Source organism: Rhinolophus sinicus, linkage group LG01 (genome assembly GCF_036562045.2).
Source record: "Rhinolophus sinicus isolate RSC01 linkage group LG01, ASM3656204v1, whole genome shotgun sequence".
In the NCBI taxonomy this organism is placed as follows: domain Eukaryota; kingdom Metazoa; phylum Chordata; class Mammalia; order Chiroptera; family Rhinolophidae; genus Rhinolophus; species Rhinolophus sinicus.
Window position 1 is genome coordinate 192,500,660 of NC_133751.1, and position 19,145 is coordinate 192,519,804.

A 19,145-nucleotide genomic window follows, 5' to 3' on the forward strand; every position below is an offset into this window, starting at 1 on the left:
GATGCCAGGCTGCATGTGCAGAAAGGTTCAACATCCGGCCGACCTCGGTGGTCACTCCATTTGGCTATCACCCTAGGGAAATTCCTTTTGACTCTTATTTTTCAGAAGTTGAGAAAAGCTGCTTCAGCTCTTTCCAAGAATCAGGAGTGTCCATAGCAAACAAGGCCTCTCCCCTCTCCATCCTGCCCCCACCAGTGGACCCTAGGACCCTTCCACCCAAGGTCTTGGGCTACATCTGTTAAGTAAGATGAAAACATGGGTTGAAGATTAAGCCACTTTGCCCTGGCTGGCCTGGCACAGGCAGGAAAATGTGTTTGGACACTAGGCCAAAATCCTGTGCCCAAGGATGATGGTCTTGATACCAGGGGGGTCGGATTTAAGCAAGATGGGTGAGCTGGGGACATAGAGAAAACATAACACAGACAGACACACACACACACAGTGTGAGGCAAGAGGGAGGGGGCAGGGAAGGCAGAGACCAGCCCCACAGAGGCTGAAGGGTAGGCAGAGAATGGAAAAGGAAGGAAAAATACAGCCCGCCCTTTCCTCCCTCTTGTGAACCTGCTCAGAGCACTTGCCTCACCCGCTGTGAGGAAACAGGTGCTCAGTGCTCTCTGGGGGGAGCCAAACTTTCTCCTGGTTTCCCCTGGGCCACTTTCCCATTCCCCAGGGACAACACAGAGCTCCCAGCTGGAGGCCCCGCCCTCTTAATAGACCCCCATCACCTATCAGCAAGGAATAAGAGCAACAGCAGAGCTGCCCTGTTTATTGAGCCCCTAATCTGCACCAGGCATCCAGCTGAATGCCTTTCTTCCAGACATTCAACGAACATGCATTGAGTACCTACTGTATGCCAGACAGTGGGGATATAGCAATGAACACAAGAGATAAAAATCCCTTGTCATTATGGAGTTTACATGCTGGTGTAAGGGGAGCCTCTTAAACAAGATAAGCAAGTAAGACCATACCATATCAGACAGTGATGCATTCAGGGGGGCCGGGGGGGGGGGGGCCGGAGGGGCGGGGCGGGCGCAAAGAAAAAAAGGAAGGGAGATAGAGTTGCTAAGGGAAGGGAAATGCTGACACTTGAGTAAGACCTGGGGGAGGGAAAGAGTCCTTCAGGTAACTGCTGGGCAGGGCGAGGAGGGAAGTATTCCAGGCAGAGGGAGCAGCAAATACAAAGGTCCTGAGGCAGCATCTTGCCTGGTAATGTTCAAAGACCAGCAAGAGGCCAGGTGGCTGGAGCAGAGTAAGTGAGGGAGAGATCTTCTCGAAGGAGATGAGGTCAGAGAGGAAACCTGTCCTGTAGGGTTGTGCAGTCCAGTGAAAGAACCTGGGGCTTTTATTCCAAGTGAGGTGGGCAGCCATTGGAGGGTTCCGAATCCAGATGAATTCAATGGGTTAATTTGCTCCTTTTAGTCTCTTCACCTTCCAAGGTAGGTCCTATTACTAACTCCCAATCTGCAGAGAGGAAAGTGAGGTCCAGAGATGTTAAGCAATGTGTCCAAGGTCACACGCCCAGGGACAGGAGAACGCGGACGCAGAGGGAGGTGGTCTAACTCCCAGGCGCTTGACCACTGCTGGGGATGGTTCTGAAAAAGCACAATCTGGTGTCACCTCCGTGAAGGACAGGATCCCTGCACAGGTGCGGCATGTCACAGAGATGGCAAGAGTCCATGAAGTCGCTCAGGCAGGAGCCCCTTCTGGTGCTGACTGCAATCCCACCAGCTGGAATGGCAACCTATTCACTTTGCCCCAGTCCCTGACCCTCCTCATGTAAACGAAGCTCATGAGGCTCCGGGCAGCCAGACAGCTGCCTTCTGCCTGGAGATCCCTAAACCCCAAACCCCCCGCGATCCTAGACCAGCCAAGGACATTGTGTTCTCAGGGGCGAAGTGGCACTTGGGTTGGAACGATGAGCTGTCCACTCACCCTGCCTCACCCCTCCTGCCAGCCTTCCAAGGGTGTCCTTCCGAAATCCCAGAGAGATTTGTCACTGGCAGCTCCTAGCCAGGCCTGCACTCCGGCCTCATCCCCGAAGCACCCGGCCCTCACCCCCACTGTTGTCAGATGACCTTCAACTGAGCTCTGTGCGAATAACACCCGACATCTGGAGCAGCACAGCTGGGCAGAGCTGCAGCCCAGAAGGGTTTGAGCCCAGTAAGACAAGGGAGGAAGGGCCCCTGCAAAGAAGGGAAACAGCTCGGCAGGGCCTAGACGGGAGGGCAGAGAGCAGTGGCACTGCTCTGGGTTCATGTGGCATCTAAAAGTCACAAGCACTAACACATTATTTTTTTCCATTAGCGACCCTGAATGGAGGGAATGCGTATCTGCACTGAAAAGACCTTTTGAGCAACTAGTTCAATCCCTGTCTTCGACAGAAAGGGAAACTGAGGCCCACAAAGAGGGCAAAACTGGCCCATTGCCACGTGGCAAATGTGTGTTGGAGGAGAGGAGATCAGGTGGCCTGAATGAGATTCCAGTATCCAGGCTGAGCAGGTCACCACACAGGTGTGAGGACACCTGCAACTGCCTGGGCCCCATGACATCCTTGCCCCCTCCCCCAGAACCCACCCACATGTGTCACCACCAGCCCCTCTGCACCAGCAGATCAGGTTGTGCCCACACGGGCCCTCCAAGATACACCTCCCCACATGCACACGTGCAAACGCACACACCTGCACACATTTCGACCCCTTCCCCTCCAGCCTCCAGGGCCCTGCCTTCCTCCAGTGGTGGGTAGAGAGCAGGAGGGACCTCTGAAGGGTAAGAAGGCAGTGAGAGGGCATGGAGGGAAAGCTCCCAAGATTCCAATTAGCGCAGCTGGGATCAGTCTGGAGCAGACCGCTCTCCACAGCCCACAACTCAAAGGAGCCCGGCCCCCGCCCATGCTTTCCTAGTAGCTAGACTGGGGCAGGAAGGGAAGAGTGGGGTCCTGGAGAGAGAGCAGGAAAGCAGAGTCAGCCAAAAAAACTTGGAAATGGAACAGACCACCTGAATGTGAGCAACTTCCCAGGTAGATGAATTCTGTGGGTCATGCCATCCATCCCCCTGCCTTCAGCGGAAGGGCATCTGACCCTGGACCAGGCGGATGGAAGGAGATGCCATCCCCTGGTCCTGTAAGCCCCAGGACAACAGGCACCTGGCCAGGCCTAAAGGCTGGCCGAGATGCCCTTTTATGGGTTTTTTCCAAGGACTTTAGTCTCCAGATTGAAATCGGAGGCCCTGCAACCCATCAGAAGGGACCTCATGACTCATTTCCCCCCAGTCCGGCTTCAGCTTCGGGATATGGCCCCCTCCTTCCCCTTACCTAATCGCCCAGCACCCTTGGGGGCTACCAGCATGCTTGGGTCTAAAGTAAGCTGCAGCTGGGAACAAAGGAAACAGGGGAGGAGGGGCTGGCAGGGTAGGGAACGGACTGTCACTCACCACTAGTTCATGGTTGGATGGAGGAATGCAGGGGGCAGCCACCTGTGGGAAGAACAGAGAAAGGGCAAGGTTAGCATCTTTCATCCCCACAGAAAACCAGGGCCTCCTGAGATCACTCCACAGCCGCCACCTCCATGCCAGACACCCCGTCCATCAGTTCACACACATTGACACGCTCCAGTTTGCGGGTTATTGGAAGACTATGTGGCGACATGGAAAAGTGCTTAGGCAACAATGCTTGGTGGGGAGGAGGAGCAGCAGGAGGCAAAAATGAAATGTACATCACAATTTTTAAATTCCATTAAAAAAAAAACTCAGACACTCAAAGACCAGCGGGTTAAAAGGTAATAAAAATACGGTGTGTTTTTTCTTTGCTCTATTTCCTAAATTTTCTGCAATCTGGTAAGATTTGTTTAAAACTTTTTAAAAACATGTTTAAGACCTCTAGAAAAGGAAGTCACCTCCTCTGTTCTCCCCAATGCCAAGGTGTCTCACCCAAAGGTCAGAGCTACAGACAGCTGGCAGTTTCCCAAAGCGTGTGGGAAACAGGTTGGTGAAGGGCCCCTGCCAGCTCTTCCAAAGAAAGCTGCCTGCGTCACTAATAAATGTGTAAGGCCTTGAGAGTTGCAAGTACCCTCTATGGGTGGTGAGCTATTATTTTATCATCATCCTCATCTTCCTCTCTAATGTGTGTGTGGGGGGGTGAGGTGGGGGGGCAATTGGGGCCTCCAGACAGACTGAGGGGAGAAGGAGGGAGGGCTGGATTGCTCCCTACCCTAAGATAACATCCCTCAGCCAAGCCGGGCAGCCAAACCTCTACCCTGACAATTAGCAGCAGCCTTTATCAGAGACTCAATGTGTTCCTTTTTTCTAGCTGGGACACGTTTTTCTTGGAGCTCATACCTCAATCTTGGCTCCAATTCCTGACCCGAGTACCAGGCAAGGGCCCACAGAGGGACAAAGGGGGAGGCTCTCCCTGGGGCATAAGGGTATCTGGGCACAAGCCATGGATGACCAAAGAGGGAGTGGCTGCCTCCCGGGACAGTGGGCAACCGTGCCCCAGCCACCACCCCAGTGGAGCAGTGATGGGACAGCCCATAGCCCTGGCTGGAGGTGGCCATTGCCAGAGGCCACCCACAGCCAGGCCCTCCTTTCCACCCGGCCCCTTCTGTCCTCTGACCAGCCCAAAGGACCCCCTGGCTTGACACACCAGCCCAGAAGGGACAACTCCCGCGTGACAATGTGCCCTAAGTTCTGGAAGGGGGAGAGGCTGGGAGTTAGAATGTCTGGCTCTTGACCCACTCATGCTACAGGCTCCCTGTCCGCCCACTCTCCAGCCAAGAGGCCTGAGTTGTCTCAATGTCTATTGCCCTGTACTCAACATGATTCCAGGACTGGTGGGATAATCACATACAAGGCCAAAAAGAAAATCAAGAATATCTAACACTTCCTGAATATGTACTATAGGACAGGCATTGGCATCAGTGCTTTACCCCTGGTAACAACCCAATAAGGTAGGTACTGTTATCCTCCAGCTGAGGTGCAAGGCACGCAGTGAGGTGAAACGACTTGCCCAAGCTCACACAGTGTATCAGTGACCAGGGGTAGGGTGCAGGGTGCCAGGAGAAGAGATGGGCAGGAAGGGAAGGTCCCAGCGGTGGCTGTGGCCTGCAGGGCTGCCTGCCTGCCTTGCCCACCAGACAAGGGCTCAGCCACAGGGGACATGGCTCTCCCCACCAGGCATCTCCAGGGCAGGAGTCCTTAATCTAACAGCGGCCTCTTCTCTCTCTCTTCTTAGCCCACGGCCCCAGACCTCACTCTGGAGCTTGTAGGTTTCAACGTCCTGGGGCCAGGCTCCCAATGTCTCTTCTCTCCACTCCTGCTATCACCCGTGGGCCCCACAGACTCTGAGTGGGAGCAGGCGCAATCCACAGGACAGTGCCCTGCTCTGCTCCTTTCTTCGTTACACAGGGTGGGTTTCCTCTCTCCATTTGGGACTAGGGTTGTGAAAGTTGGGGGGGGGGGTTACAAATACATTTGAGGCACAGGCAAAATGAACAGGTGTCCTCAGAGACTCAGAGACAGGCTCAGGAAGCCCTCTCTCCCAGCACCACCCTAAGGCAGTGGAAAGAATGGGGGCCCAGGCGTCCCGACCCCAGGTCCCTTCCCTAACCCCGAGACGGTGATACCCCATAAGGACTCAGATCTGAAGGACAGCTATGGACCCCCAGCCAGAGGACCTGATGCCAGGGTGCCCCCAGTGGCCTCCACTACCTGGCACCCACAGCTACGTATTCCAGGCCCACCAGCCAGCCAGCCCACTAACTTTGTTGTGTGTTTCCATGTTTCTTGTCTCTCTCTCTCTCTCTCTCTCTCTCTCTCTCTCTCTCTCTCTCTCTCTCTTCCACCACCCCCCAACTCTGCCCCGCCCCTCTCTCTTTTTAAGCAGAGAAATGTTTCCTTAAAAGGCTCTCTCCTTCCCTCCGGCACCCTGGCCCCTGGCCACCCTCTCAGGAGCCTGGAATGTGCCAGGGAGAGCCAGGGCCCCCTGCCACTTTGTGGCCCATGCCCTATGGCCCCACACTCCTGGTGTCAGCAGTGACCACTCCCACTGCCCTTTGGGGACCCAAGCTAGGGGGCAGACTCCAGAGTATCTGCAGGAGTCCTCGGTGCCAGTCCTCACATCCATTCCTGTCCCCAGGGCTGGCAGTACAGGACTACAGGGCTCATACCCAGGAACTCAGCCTCAGGTGACCCTCCTCCGCGAGTGTACCGCCAACGACCCATATACACACTGAGGGCCAATCAGGCATGATGCACTCCACTCCTCAGTTTATATTAACCTTTTTGCCTCAGTCGCCTCATCCACAAAATGGGCAGCTCAGGGTTGTTGGGAGAATTTCCACTCCAAAATAATCTAACAACAATGGGAAAAAAAAGGCAGCACAGAAAATACTCCCATCACACTTGCTATATGCCAGGCACTGTTCTTCAGTTCACACTTTGGGTAAATTAACTCTAATTCTCCCAACAACCCTGAGCCGCCCATTTTGTGGATGAGGCGACTGAGGCACAGAGAGGTTAATAAACTTAGGAGCCAGGATGCAAACCCAGCAGTCTGGCTCCAGACAGAAACATGTTCCTGCCCTCTATGCTGACTCTCCTGTAAGCACTAGTTTCCACAGAACTATGCGCAACAGGGACAGAAAGCTTATGGAGTGCAGGTATGCGTCTGTCATTGTCCAGAGCCCTTTCCTCGGACTCACGTGATCCTAATAAACAATGTAGGGAGTAGATACTGTTATTATTCCCGTTTCACAGATGAAGAAACTAAGGCACAGAAAGGGTAACGATTTGCCCGAGCCCACTGCAGCAGAGCAGTCTGTCTCCAGAGCCCGCGAGGTGAAGAGCTGGGGGGTGCAGCTGGGAGGTGAGTATTACCAGGCCCAGACGAGGGCCGATGCCTGGTATTCATCAGCCCCCACTCATTAGTATTTTCTGAACTTCAAAGGTCTCTGGGCACAATGCCAACAACAGGGCACACCCTTGGAGCTCATTCCCACCCCAGGACATGAGGATCTAAAATACCAGAATGCAGCCAGCCCAGGCAGAGAGCTCACTGCATGACCTGGCCCCTACCCTCCTCTCTACCGGCATTTTCTACCCACCCTCCTTTGTCCAGGACCCACAGCCACACAAAAGGGGTGGGCTCCTCTCAGTCCTTCAAACACCTAGCTTTGTTCTTCCTCAGGGCCTCTGCATACGCTGTTCCCTCTGCCTGAGATACTCTTAGCCCAGCTGTGAGCATAGCTGGGTCTTTCCCATCCTTCTGGCTTTGGCTTAAATGTCACTACCCCAGAGAGTCCCTCCCTGACTCTTAAATTACATACACACACACTCACACATACACACATGCACACTCACACAAATGTATTATTTTCTCTCCTATACCCACATCTTTTCCTTCACAGACCTAATTACAATTTGTAATTATAGATGTGTTTGGTTTTTTTGTCTATAATCTGTTCCCCCCTCTAGAAAACTAGTGCCACGAGGCAGGGAGCATCATACTAGTCCCAGCACACAGTAGGTGCACACTAAATATTTGTGGAAAGAATGAAAGTGACTCAAGGCCTGAGGATGGAAGACATCTGTAATAACCACTAGGGGTAAAAAATCACTGCCAGTTGTTCCGCACCTACTATCCTCCAGGCAGGGGGGATATTCCTGCCATATGCGTGATCTCTCTGAGACCCTCCAATCTGCAGGTTCAATAATATTGCTCCCATTTTACAGATGAAGAAACAGAGGCTCGAAGAGGTCATGACACTTGCCCCGGGTCAGTCAGCTGGGAAGAGGCGAGCTGCAGGTGAAATCTTGGTCTATGGTCTCCAGGCACTGCTCTTGGCAGAGCAAGAGAAAACCCAGGCACTCGCCCAGCACCCCTCCCATCAACTCACTGCCATGCAAGTGACAGGACCTGGTCCCCAGCTGGGTGAGACTCCCATCCTCAGGTCTCAGCCTTGGTTTCGTAAAACCCCAGACTCCTAGACTTGTCTGGCCCTCCCCACACCCGTGTCCTTCTGGCCGCTGGAGCTGGAGAGGACGGCCTTGCCCTCAGACAAAACTAGAACCACTTGAGTCTCCGAATCCAGCATTGCATACCATCCTGAGCAGAAAAGTTCTCTTTTTCCCCCTAATTCTTGCTAGTCCTTTTTTTTTTTAATGGTGGTAAGATATACATAATATAAAATTGACCATTTAAACCATTTCTGAGTGTACAATTCAGTGGCATTAAGGACATTCAGTGTTGTACAATCATCGCCACTATCCACATCCAGAATGTTTTCATCTTCCCAAACAGAAACCCCATGTCCATTAAACAATAACTCCCCATTCCCTTCTCCCCCAGCCCTTGGTCCCTCGAAGGTACTTTGTGTCGCTATGAATTTGACTACTCTATATACCTCATGTAAGAGGAATCATACAACATTTGCTTTTTTATGTCTGGCTTCTTTCACTTTGTGTTATGGGCTGAATTGTATCTCCCAAAATTCACACGTTGAAGTCCTAACCCCCAGCACCTCAGAATATGACTGTATTTAGAGACAGGGCCTTTAAAGAGGTAAACAAGTTTAAAAGGAGGTCACACAGGTGGGCCCTAATCCAATCTGACTGGTGTCCTCATAAAAGAGGTGAGGACCCACAGAGAGACACCAGGGAAGCAGACACAGAGGGACCGCCATGTGAGGACACAGCAAGGAGGCAGCCGTCTGCAAGCCAAGGAGAGAGGCCTCGGAGGAAACCAAACCTGTCAGCACCTTGGTCTGAGACCTCCAGGCTTCAGCTCTGTGAGAAAACACATTTCTGTTGTGGACGCCACCCAGTCTGTGGTACGTGATCATGGCCATCCTAGCAAACTAATCCTTAGCGTAATGTTTTCAAGATTCATTCATGTTATTGCATGTATCAGAGTCGCCTTCCTCTTTCAAACCGAATACAGTTCCACTGCATGCGCATACCACACTGTGTTTATCCATCCATCCGTCCGCCGACACTTGGGTTGTTTCCAGACTTCTTGTTGACATCCCTGCCCCAACAACTCCAAGCACCCACCTCGAACGCCACCAAAAGGTGCATGGAAGAGAAGGAAACTGGCATTTGGAGAGCACCTACTGTGCATCACTGAGCTGGGTGTTTTATCTACATTATTTTTTTTTTAATATTCTTGACAAGTTTTTGAGGTAAATAGGCTCAGAGAAGTTAAGCAACTTACCCAATGGCAAAAGGAGACGTGGCAGTTGCTAAAATGTTTTCAACACTCACTGTTGCCAGCACAGTATATATTATCCCTTCACTCTTCATGACCCCCCTGAGGTAGGTCATTTATCTCATCTTACAGGAGCTCAGGCAATGGTACCATTGAGACTGCCTGCCAGAGCCACGAGATGCCTAAGTAAGTAAACCCCAAGCCCAGGAGCCCAGGTTCATCCTGTGCGATTCGAGATGGCACAGCTACCAAGGGATAGTGCCAGGACTGCCACTTGGGTCTGCCTGACCCACTTTTCCCAGCATGCCACCTGCCTCCTCAGCTGGACGAGGCACACACTGGGGCAGATGTGCCAGGAGCTATGACAGCACAGAGAGCACTTGGGGGAACCCAGGAAGACTCCATGGAGGAGGGGGCACCTGAGTGAGGCCTCCAGGACGCATTGCTTTCGTTTATCTACTGTATGGCTCACCCGCTCCCCTTGTAAGCCCCGTGAGGGCGAGAAGCACATCAGTCATTTTCGTCGAGAACCCCTGACGCCTTGCTCAGAGCCTGGTGTAAGTAGGTATGAGGATAAGGCTTTGAAAGGTGGAGACTGAGAGGGCATTGCCAGTGGAGATAATCCCAGGCACAAGACATGGAGGTAGGAACGTTTCACGTGTCCAAAGAACCCCTTTTGGCTGTGGCACAGAGTGGGCTAAGGGAAGGAAGACAGAGCCCTAAAGGGCATCTTGAAGGAGATAAAGAAAGAAGCCGGGCCGCAAACTCTTTCCCAGATGGACCATGGGACACTGAATGCCCAGCAAAGGAATTCACTTTCCCTGCTGGCACTGAAGAACCACTGAAGGTGCCTGAGTAGGAGAGTGACTTGGGGGGAGGTGAAGGTGGGGCGCTTATAAGGCAAGAACATGTGCAGTAACACTCACAGTCATGAGGGGAAGGAGAAAGAGGGGAGGCAGAGCCCCAAAGCTCAGAGACAAGGGGCTGTCCAGCGCCCTGAAACCTAGGTGCTTTCATCTCCACCCCAACAAAACATACATCTGGGCAGACCCCCCCCCCCCAGCCTCTACGCTCCTGCCCCCACCCTGGGGCAGAGGAGGGTACCACTCCCCCACTCCCGGGGTGGGGAGTCCCGGACTTCGCTTCCTGCCCTTCACAGAGCGGTCCATGCTGCCCACAGCTCTGCCTGCTCACACTCTGGGCCACACTCAGGGAACTGTGACCAGGACACAGCCATCTTCTGAGCCCTGGTCATTGAGGTGACACCAGGGGTGTCAGGAATAATACAGACAATGACCCCAGAGGAATTCAGCCCGCACTGCCCCAGGACAGAGGAAAGAAACACCCGTCATCTGTGGACAATCCATCACCTCAGAGTTCACATTACGGGTCCACTGGGCCCCAGTGAAGAAAGCCCCAGCAGCCTCTGTGAGCTAGGCAAGTGCAGGGGGGGTGGGCCAGACAGGGGACCAGGGGTGGGCTTGGGAGCCAGGTGGGAGGCGAGTTTGCACCCTTCAGGACTGGAAGGCACTCAGCAGTCCGGCAGCTACAAAGGGGTATCATCCAGAGGGAGGCGGAGGGGGCAAGGCCAAAGCCAGGGGCCCACGGGGCAGAACCCCAGCCTGGCTCAAGACGCTGGCCTCCCAGGTGGTGTCAGGCTCTGGGCAGGGGGTCCTGGGAAGGAAGCCACCACTGTCCTGGCTCCACTTCCTCCCTCGGCCTGTGCCCTCCCTTCCAGGCTGCGTATTCACCGGAGCTCAGAGCTCGCTCTCCGCCTGCTTGGCTGTTTCCTTCCCTTATATAGAGTTCTATTCGGAATCAGGAAAGGAAGTGCATCGAGTTCCTGGAGGCAAGAAGGGGCCTGTTCCCAGGGACACCTCGAGCTGGGGAGGGGGGGGAGGGGCAGAAGCATGTCCCAGCCCAGAGTCCCCTCCAGAGCTAGGGACCCAGCTGGGGGCAGAAAGGGGGCCCAGCCCTTCCCCAAACCCAGCAAGGCTCCAACTCAGAACCAGGAGTAGATGAGACACAGAGGAGTCCCAGAGGACGAACTTGGGCACTGCACCCAGGACCCCAGCCCCTCCCCCTCCCTGAAATCCCCCCTGGGCCACAGGCCTCTTGGACCACTGACCCAATCAACCTGCTCCCCAAACTCCTGCAGCCCCCTTCTCCCCATTCCTCCCTCTTGTCTGGGACCCTCCTCTCAAGCCCCACTCACTGGCCGCTCCAGCCTACTGCCAGCCCCTAGATCCCGCGACACACTCAACACTAGGCTCTCCAGGCAGGAAGTTTCTCTGCAGGCAAACACCTCTGACTCTAGCCACACCCACACACAGCAGCCCTGACCCATGCAGCCCAACCCTACACAAGGGGAGAGCTGAGTGTACCCACCCCTCTTGAGCCAGGAGGAATGTGGTGTTTCAGAGCCACCTTCAGCCAGAAGGTCCTGGCAACAGCAGAGGGGGTGGGGTGGGCTTAGCAGAGCAGGCTACGGAATCAGTGGGCCACACCTACTGAAGATAGTCCCCTTCAGAGCCCTTCTGGCAGATGTCATTAGACAGCTCCCAGATCGGCCCACGCTGGAGGCCTAGCTGGTTATAAAACATCTCTGAAGATTTGCCTGCCCGCAAACACAAACTGAGATCCCAAGGGCCCAGCTCAGGAGTGACACCCACACACCCAGAATCAGTGAGGCCAGATCTGTTCCAGTGAAACCCTAGTGAGCAGGAGAATCAGAGAGGGGGAGTTCAGCAAGCTTGTACCAAATGCCAGGTCCTGGCATTTGTAAGTGAGGAGTCTGAGAGGGGCCCGGCAATAGCCACAAGACAAGGTTGGGGCTCATGAGGCCACAGGGAAGCACCAGCAGGGGCGAGAAGGCCCGGCTGGGACCAGGGCTTGACACGGGTCCACGTCCAGGAGTCACAGCCCCACCCCCACCATGCCGCCTCCTGGGTGCCCCCGGCTCAGCCTCTGACAACCACCCCACTCCCCCACCTCTGGCCACCCAAGGTTGTTAAGCTATTATAGAAACCAGAGTGTCCGCCTTGACTCCTCCTTCCCCCACCCCACAAAGCCTGGACAATGTCTCTGCCCAAATATCTCTCCCAGGCCCCCTCACCCCCGGTCCCCTTAATCATGGCAATTATTGCAATGCTTCCTAACATACGTCTCCTTGCCCTCAGCCCTGCCCCTCTAATCTAGTCTGCGCTCCGCAGCCAGGGAACTGTTTCTAAAATGCAAATCCAGTCATGTCACTCCTTTGCCTGAAGTCCTCCATGGCTCCTAGCTCCATAGGATAAAGTCCAGATGCCCTAATATGGTCCTCATGGCCCTGAGGGACCTGGCTGTGGCTCTCCTTTCAGTCCCATTCCTCACCTCTCTGTCTCAAAGCCCTTGCTCCAGCCAGAGAAAACCACAATCAAGTTCGCTTTCATTCCCTATTGTATACTCTGAGGTTGGGGCTATCAGCCCATTTTACAGATAAGGAGATGAGACCCAAGGTCACACAACTGGTAAGTAATGGAACAGGTTTCCACTCTGGTGGCACTGCCAGCCTCAGCTCTGCCCAGGGCCACATCAGCTTGCCAAATTGGGTGCTACAGAAAGAGTTTCATGAAGGGTATGGCCTCTGAGGTGGGTGGGTGGGAAGATGTCAAGGGTAAGAGAACAGAGAGGCCCAGGACGCACACAGCAAAATGGAGAAAGCGGGTCAGAAAGGCAATTTATGGCCATACTGTGCATGGCCTGGAGGCCCAGGCTGAGACAAACGCCCAGGGCCCGGGAGGAGCCCAGTGTCACCAGAGCCAGCGAGAGAAGGCTTGGGCGAGGAGCAGGCCTGGAAGCCAGGAGGCCAGCCTGGAGTAGTCAGCTACCACCAAAGAGAGACATGAAAAGGCTCTAAGCTGGGGCCAGGAGCAGAGACAAGAGGTTACTGAAAGAGCTTCAGGGAATACAAGAAGAAGGCAGAGAAGCCAGACAACACTGCGGGGTCCAGCCTGCAGAACTCAGAGGAAGCAGGGCCTTTGTCATACAAGTGGACAGGCAGTTCGACATGTAGACTTCAGAACTGCCTTCTCCTGAGATCCAAAGAACAGGGGAAACTCCAGCCCTTCTTCCTGCCTGGAGAAGGGCCATTGATTCTGAAGCTGGGGGCTGGGTGACATGACCTCCAGCACAGACAGCATAGCTTCTAGGAAGTTCCTAAAAGGATCTGGTCAAAGAAAGGACTGTGGTCTGTGGTGAAGGTTCTAGTGGGAGAAGGGGCAGGGGGAAGTGACCAGCATGGGAAAAGAGAGCATGCATTCACTCAACACCACCAAGTGTGGGGCCCTTGGTGCCAGGGTCCCAGCTAAGCAGCGACATGGATAAGAACAGCCTGGCCCAGGAGGGGCACGTGCAGCTCAGTGGAGGAGGTAGGCATATAAACAGAGAATTCTAAACGAGCTCAGTGACTGCTGTAATGGAGGTATGAAGAGGGCTAATATTTCACTGGGATTCAAGTCCATCTGTTTTTCCAAAACTTACACCCAGAGGGAGAACGCACACCACACCCTCCTCACTCCCCACTAGAATTTCTGTCCCTAGCTTAGAACCATAAGAGACAAAAGTCTTTGGCCCTAAGCTGTGCTATGACAGTAAAGCAAGAAGGATGCATAGGGGAAAAAAATCTAAGCGCCAGGAGGAAACCCACGAAGGCAAAGGGCTTGGAAGCTGCTGCAGGGGGGGGTGGGGGGTCAGGGGAAAATTGCTGAGCTAGGCCCCCAGATGGAGAATTCCAGGGCTGGGGGCCACATTCAACCCCACATGGATATAAGCGGGTCCCCTTGCCTTTTTAAAACGGTCCAGAGTCTGCGCACCAGCCAAAACAACGGCCTACAGGCCTCTCCCTTCCCACATGCTGTTGCTATGCAAACTGCAGGTGTTCACTGCCCTGTTTCCGGATCTCAAAAATGCCATTGCTGTCTGAGGCACCATCGATGGGCTAACAGCTTTTGAGGGTGAAAAAATGCTACCTGAAATGTACACTTCAATTTTAAGATGCATTCCAATTTCAGAAACATTAAAATGTGAAGAAAAAAAAAAAAAGACATCTCAGAGTTGAAGAAACATCTTAAATTTGTCTGTTCTTCAGGCTCCCCACACTGCCATCACTGCCCTATGCTGCTGACCATCAGAAGTCCTTCCCAATGTCTACCTACCTCCTTTTTAAAGATATAAGGTTGGCCAAAAGAGAGAACAGGGTGAAAAACAAACCCAACCTCATCTTACCCAGGAGAAAATTCCACATCCTCAAGCCGCATCTGTGGTCTTTATGTTCCCTGGACCCCTAAAGGTCATTTTGTCTCATCACTTGACTCCATACGTCTCTGAATCTAACCAAAACCAGGCAGCTGGGAGCAGGTTCAATCCTGAAAGCTCTTAACGCCTTCTGTTTGTAGAGCCTCACTTCCAAATTCCCAAACTCACCGAGAGGCCATGAGTTTCCAACCAAAGGGCGAAAGGCAAGATAGAAGAAGCACTGCACTGGGAGTCAGGCATGGGCTCAAATACCAGTTTGCCACAGACCAGCTATTGGGACCTTATTGAACCTGCCCAAGTCTCAGTTTTCTCATCTATAAAATGGGGGTAAGCAGACCTACTTTGAAGAGTGGTTGGAGGACTAAATCAAGTTGACTGAGAAGACACAGATCAAAACTCCTGGAGCATAGCACACGCTTAGTAAACATTCGTTCCCTTCTGTTTGAGCCGGATGTTCTCATTGCCCTTCCCTGTGCATCACTGTCCTCAGTAATAGAGTAGTAAATTGCATGGTACATACTAAGTGCCAGGCTCCGTTCTAAGCATTTCATGCATCTCAACTGATCTAATCCTCACTTCAACCCTATGAGGTAGGTTCTGTTCTTAGGCCCACTTGAAAGAAGAAGAAACTGAGGAACAATAACAGAATAAGTAGTTGATTTCTAAGGTCCCATCTACTGTTAAGTCAGAGCTTGGAACAGAATAATACAAAACAAAAGATTCCCATCAGAAAAAAATCCACCTTTTTTTCCCTGAGCTTTTTACAATGGCCTAAACTTCAGTTATCTGAAAATTCACTCATGTAGAAAACTCCTGGGCCCCAGATGGCAGCGACAGGAGGAGTGAGTGTAATCGTTCCACACAATTAGCACAAGTCAAGGGCCGGTGTTCTGGAAGCCCATCTGCTCTGATGGACTGTACCAGGAGCCCCGGAAGCAGGAGGTGCCCAGGGCAGAGCAGCCCAGATCCACGCTGCGCCTTTAACTCCATCTGTGGCCCTGTCGCAGGAAGTCCCCTCTCACTCCCAATTAGCCAGCAGCAGAGACTTGAAGCAAAGCCAGCACTGAGGGCCAGCGGAGGCCTGGCTGTCACCGGCATTGTTCAGCTCCAGCTGACGTATATCCACCCCACTGCAATGTTTCCTTGTTCCCCCAGAGGACCTCTGAGATGCATGCATCTGAAACCAGGTCTGCAGGAAAGGGGGGTGGAGGGAGGGGCAGTGGAAGACCTGGCTTTATCTGGCTCTGAAAACACAGGCAGATTTTAAACGGGAAGGAGAGAGCGCACATCAGCTGCAGACACAGTGACCCAGAGACACTGCCAAGGTGCACACACGCAGCTCAGACACCCCAAGGCACAGCAGCAGGGCCACTGCCAGGTCCAGATGCAAAGTCACTGCCTGGTGTTTCTGGCCCCACCCCAAGCAGAGCTACACTGGCAGAAATACAGCAGCACCGCCAACACACCCACTGGCGAGGGCAGTCTGCGTGGCTCTGAGCACAGCGGATTTCAGGAAGCCCCAGTTGGGGAGCAGACAGAGGGGTGCAGGGGGAGAGCATGAACCAGCAGAGGTGGGGGGGTGAGCCTGGAAGCTCCCCCAGATCTCCAAGGGTGTTCTTTCAAAGTGCCCACAGGAGCTTGCCCACCCACTGTAGCTGGCCAGCAAGGAACAAATTCCCCTTGGACTCGCCCTTCCCACCTGAGTCCTGCCCATCCTTCTGGAAGAGCAGGTGAGGGGTAAGGCATGTGAATAGAAGCTGGGTAGCAGGTGTCAGACACGGGAGGGCAAGTGTACAAACCACGGGGGGGATCTCATAGTGGATAAACATCCTGAAAACGATAGGACGCAGTCCTGGAACAGGAAGGTTAGGGGTGGAGGTGGTGCGAATGGTCAAACAGTGTAGAGCTTGTGGGACAACTGTAGTATTTGAATACCTACTATGTACTGTATCCTTCAGACACCGTGTCCCATATAATCCTTTCAACAATATGTGCAACAGACAATACTCCCTTTTTCCATGAGGCCACAGAAACTCAGCAAGAAACAGTAAGTTGTCCAAGATCACACAGCTATGAGCGGCTCAGCTAGGACTCACATCCAGGACAGCCAGACTGCAAACTCTACACTCCTTCAGGCAAGCAAGTCATCTGGGGGCTTAGAAGACGAGATAGGAAGCTACGGGACAAGGTGGCTGAGGAGGTACAGATGGTGGGAGAAGCTGATGCAGAGAGGCACAGAGAGGCAGAGGGGGCAGGGGGCGTGGGTGTGGGGCTGGACCCCCTGTTCCTAAGAAGGGCAGGGACCGTGCAGGAGCTCAGGCTGCCGTGACTCAGTGGCTGGGCCTCCGGGGAACATTTCCGGAGCCCCAGACAGCTCTGCTCAGTCTAGGAGCCACCTGCCCAGCAGAGACACGGAGCCATTACTCACAACTGTTACTCACGCTCCTCTGCACCCCCGCCGCCCAGCACATTGCTTGCTCCCACTCTGTTCCCTGAGGGTGGCCAAGGGGGAGCCAGCAGATGTGCCCGGTTTCCTCCCTCGCTTCGCTAACTCCAATCCTGCCAGCGCATCCCCACCTGAGTCATTGGGACAGAGACCCAGAGACTGGCCAACTCAACCCTGACAGCTGTTATCCCGAACTCTGTTGCAAGGAACGGAGCTGCCTAGAGGAGTGGTCACTGGGCAAAGAACCTTCGGATCCCAGAGCATTGCAGCTGGCTTCCCAGCAGATGCCTACAGGCCCTCCAGGGCCCCCACCTCCAGGCTGGATGGCTCCTCCAATGGTCCCAAGAGCAGGAACCTCTGTTCAGAAAGATCGTCTACGGACTTGCAGAAATTCAGCGCTAGTTCGAAAGACAGGACTCTCCCAACTCATGTCACCAATGAGGAAACTGAAACCCAGAAAGGAGAAGTGATTTGCCTAAGGTCACACAGTGCCAAAGCGGGACTAGAAACAGGCCGCCTGACTCTCCTGCCACCAATCTCTCCACTGCACTGCCTAGCCCCTGTCCCCTGCCCTGAATCAGGGCAGGCTCTGAAGTGTACCCTCACACCCTCCTGTTACAAAACAACTGCTAATCCCACAACACTAGAGACGGGAGATCTGAAGGCAATACGGAGAGGGTGGGAAGGGGGTGCAGCCAGACAGCGCTTAGTGCAGGCAATCACTTTCTAACAGTGAAAGGGCATCAGAAACAGTCTGCCCGGGAGGCAGGCACACGGACCACAGGCCTTCTGGAGGCCCTGGAGCTAAAAGGCCAGGTCCTCTGGCAAGAGATGTTGGGAGGGATTCCTGGCCTCCTCTCTGCTCACCTCTCCTGCCCCCAGCTGGCCCCTGCTCTCCCAGGGCTCCAGCCTGGAATCCAGGCCTGGCTGCTGCCTCTGCTCCCACGCTCAGCTCAGCTCAGCTCAGCTCAGCTGGCCACAGCAGAGGCAGCCCCATGTGTGCTGGTGGAGGCAGCTCAGAAGGCATCTCCAGAGGAGGCTCATCTATCTGTTGCGCCCCCCACCCCCTTCTAGCAGCTGCACTCATCCCTGCCATGAAGTCCCTGCCCCACTCTCTCCCCCTGCACCCACAATAGTAAGAACAATAACAGTAATAATAACCAAGGGTCACACGGCACACCCTGCATGCGGGACTCAGTCCTCCTGGTTTCCCACATTTTACCAAAGCAACTGAAGCACAGCCGGTTAGGTAAGTGGTCCACAGTCACACAGCCTGCGAGAGGTGGGTCAGGATTCACACCCACACAGTGTGGCTGCAGAGTCCATGATCTTGGCCGCCACGCCACAGTACCTCAGGACAGGACCTTGGGGCATGAAGTTAAAGCTCCTGAAATCCCCGCTTAGCTCCTGAAATCCCCGCTTCTCACCCACACAGTCACTGAGCGCCTGCAGCAGGCCAGGTACCCGGCTTTCGTGACATTCAGCATTCCTCTGGCCTCTGCACAGGCAGCCCTGCACAGATGCTCACCTTGTACAGTCAGGCGAGGCACCCACAGCCTCTGCGCAGGCAGGCTCCTGCACCCTGGCTAGGGGACACTCCTGTTCATTCATTCATTTAACCAATAGTGAGGGCTTACTGTATGCCAGGCAGATGGCAACGGATGGCCCCAAAAGGAGTCTTTTGCTTCCTTAGAAATACGAGCTGCCTGTGGTCTACCTACTCTCCCACCTGCTACAGTCTGTCTATTCCAGTCTTGTGGGAAGCCTTGCCAAGGAGGGCTCTTTTCTGGCCTGAAAGATCTCCTGGGAAGGAAATTTCAGTGCTTCCTCAGTCTCCTGATCCAGGAGGGGAGGACAGCATCTGCGAAGGAAGCCCAGAGAAGTGAGGTGACTCAGAGGAGGATTTCCCATCCCCAGGGGCTTAGGAATTCGAACATGGGACTCCAGGGGACTTGGCTTATGGCTTGTCCCCAGGTTTCCTTGGGGGCAGCACAGCCTTCACAGCTGCCTAAATCACCCTCCTAAATAACAAGCTCGTCAAGTTTCTCCTATGTTAAAGCTCTCTGCTGCTTCCCTCTTTAACTTAGCCTGGAAAATTCCCCATGGCCAGACCCCAAGCTATACCTCCAGGCTCTCTCCAAAGCCATCTTTTCCACCCACACCACTTCTTGTAAGCTTGCCCTCTGCCAGGTACTGAGCTGAACA

The 19,145-nt window shown here is 53.9% G+C and overlaps 1 protein-coding gene across 21 annotated transcripts in view; it reads right to left on the bottom strand.

The window, feature by feature from the left end:
* The window catches only part of TNS1 (tensin 1), a 222,287-nt gene that overhangs the window by 109,032 nt on the left and 94,110 nt on the right, over positions 1–19,145 (bottom strand). For 20 of the 21 annotated variants that reach the window (XM_019717741.2, XM_074312991.1, XM_074312995.1 and 17 more), the window contains one exon: positions 3,430–3,471. In XM_019717741.2, coding sequence (XP_019573300.2) covers positions 3,430–3,471 — 42 coding nt within the window. Of the gene's footprint in view, positions 1–3,429; positions 3,472–11,414; positions 11,434–19,145 lie in introns of those variants that run through there. The other variant, XM_019717742.2, reaches the window with a different exon arrangement.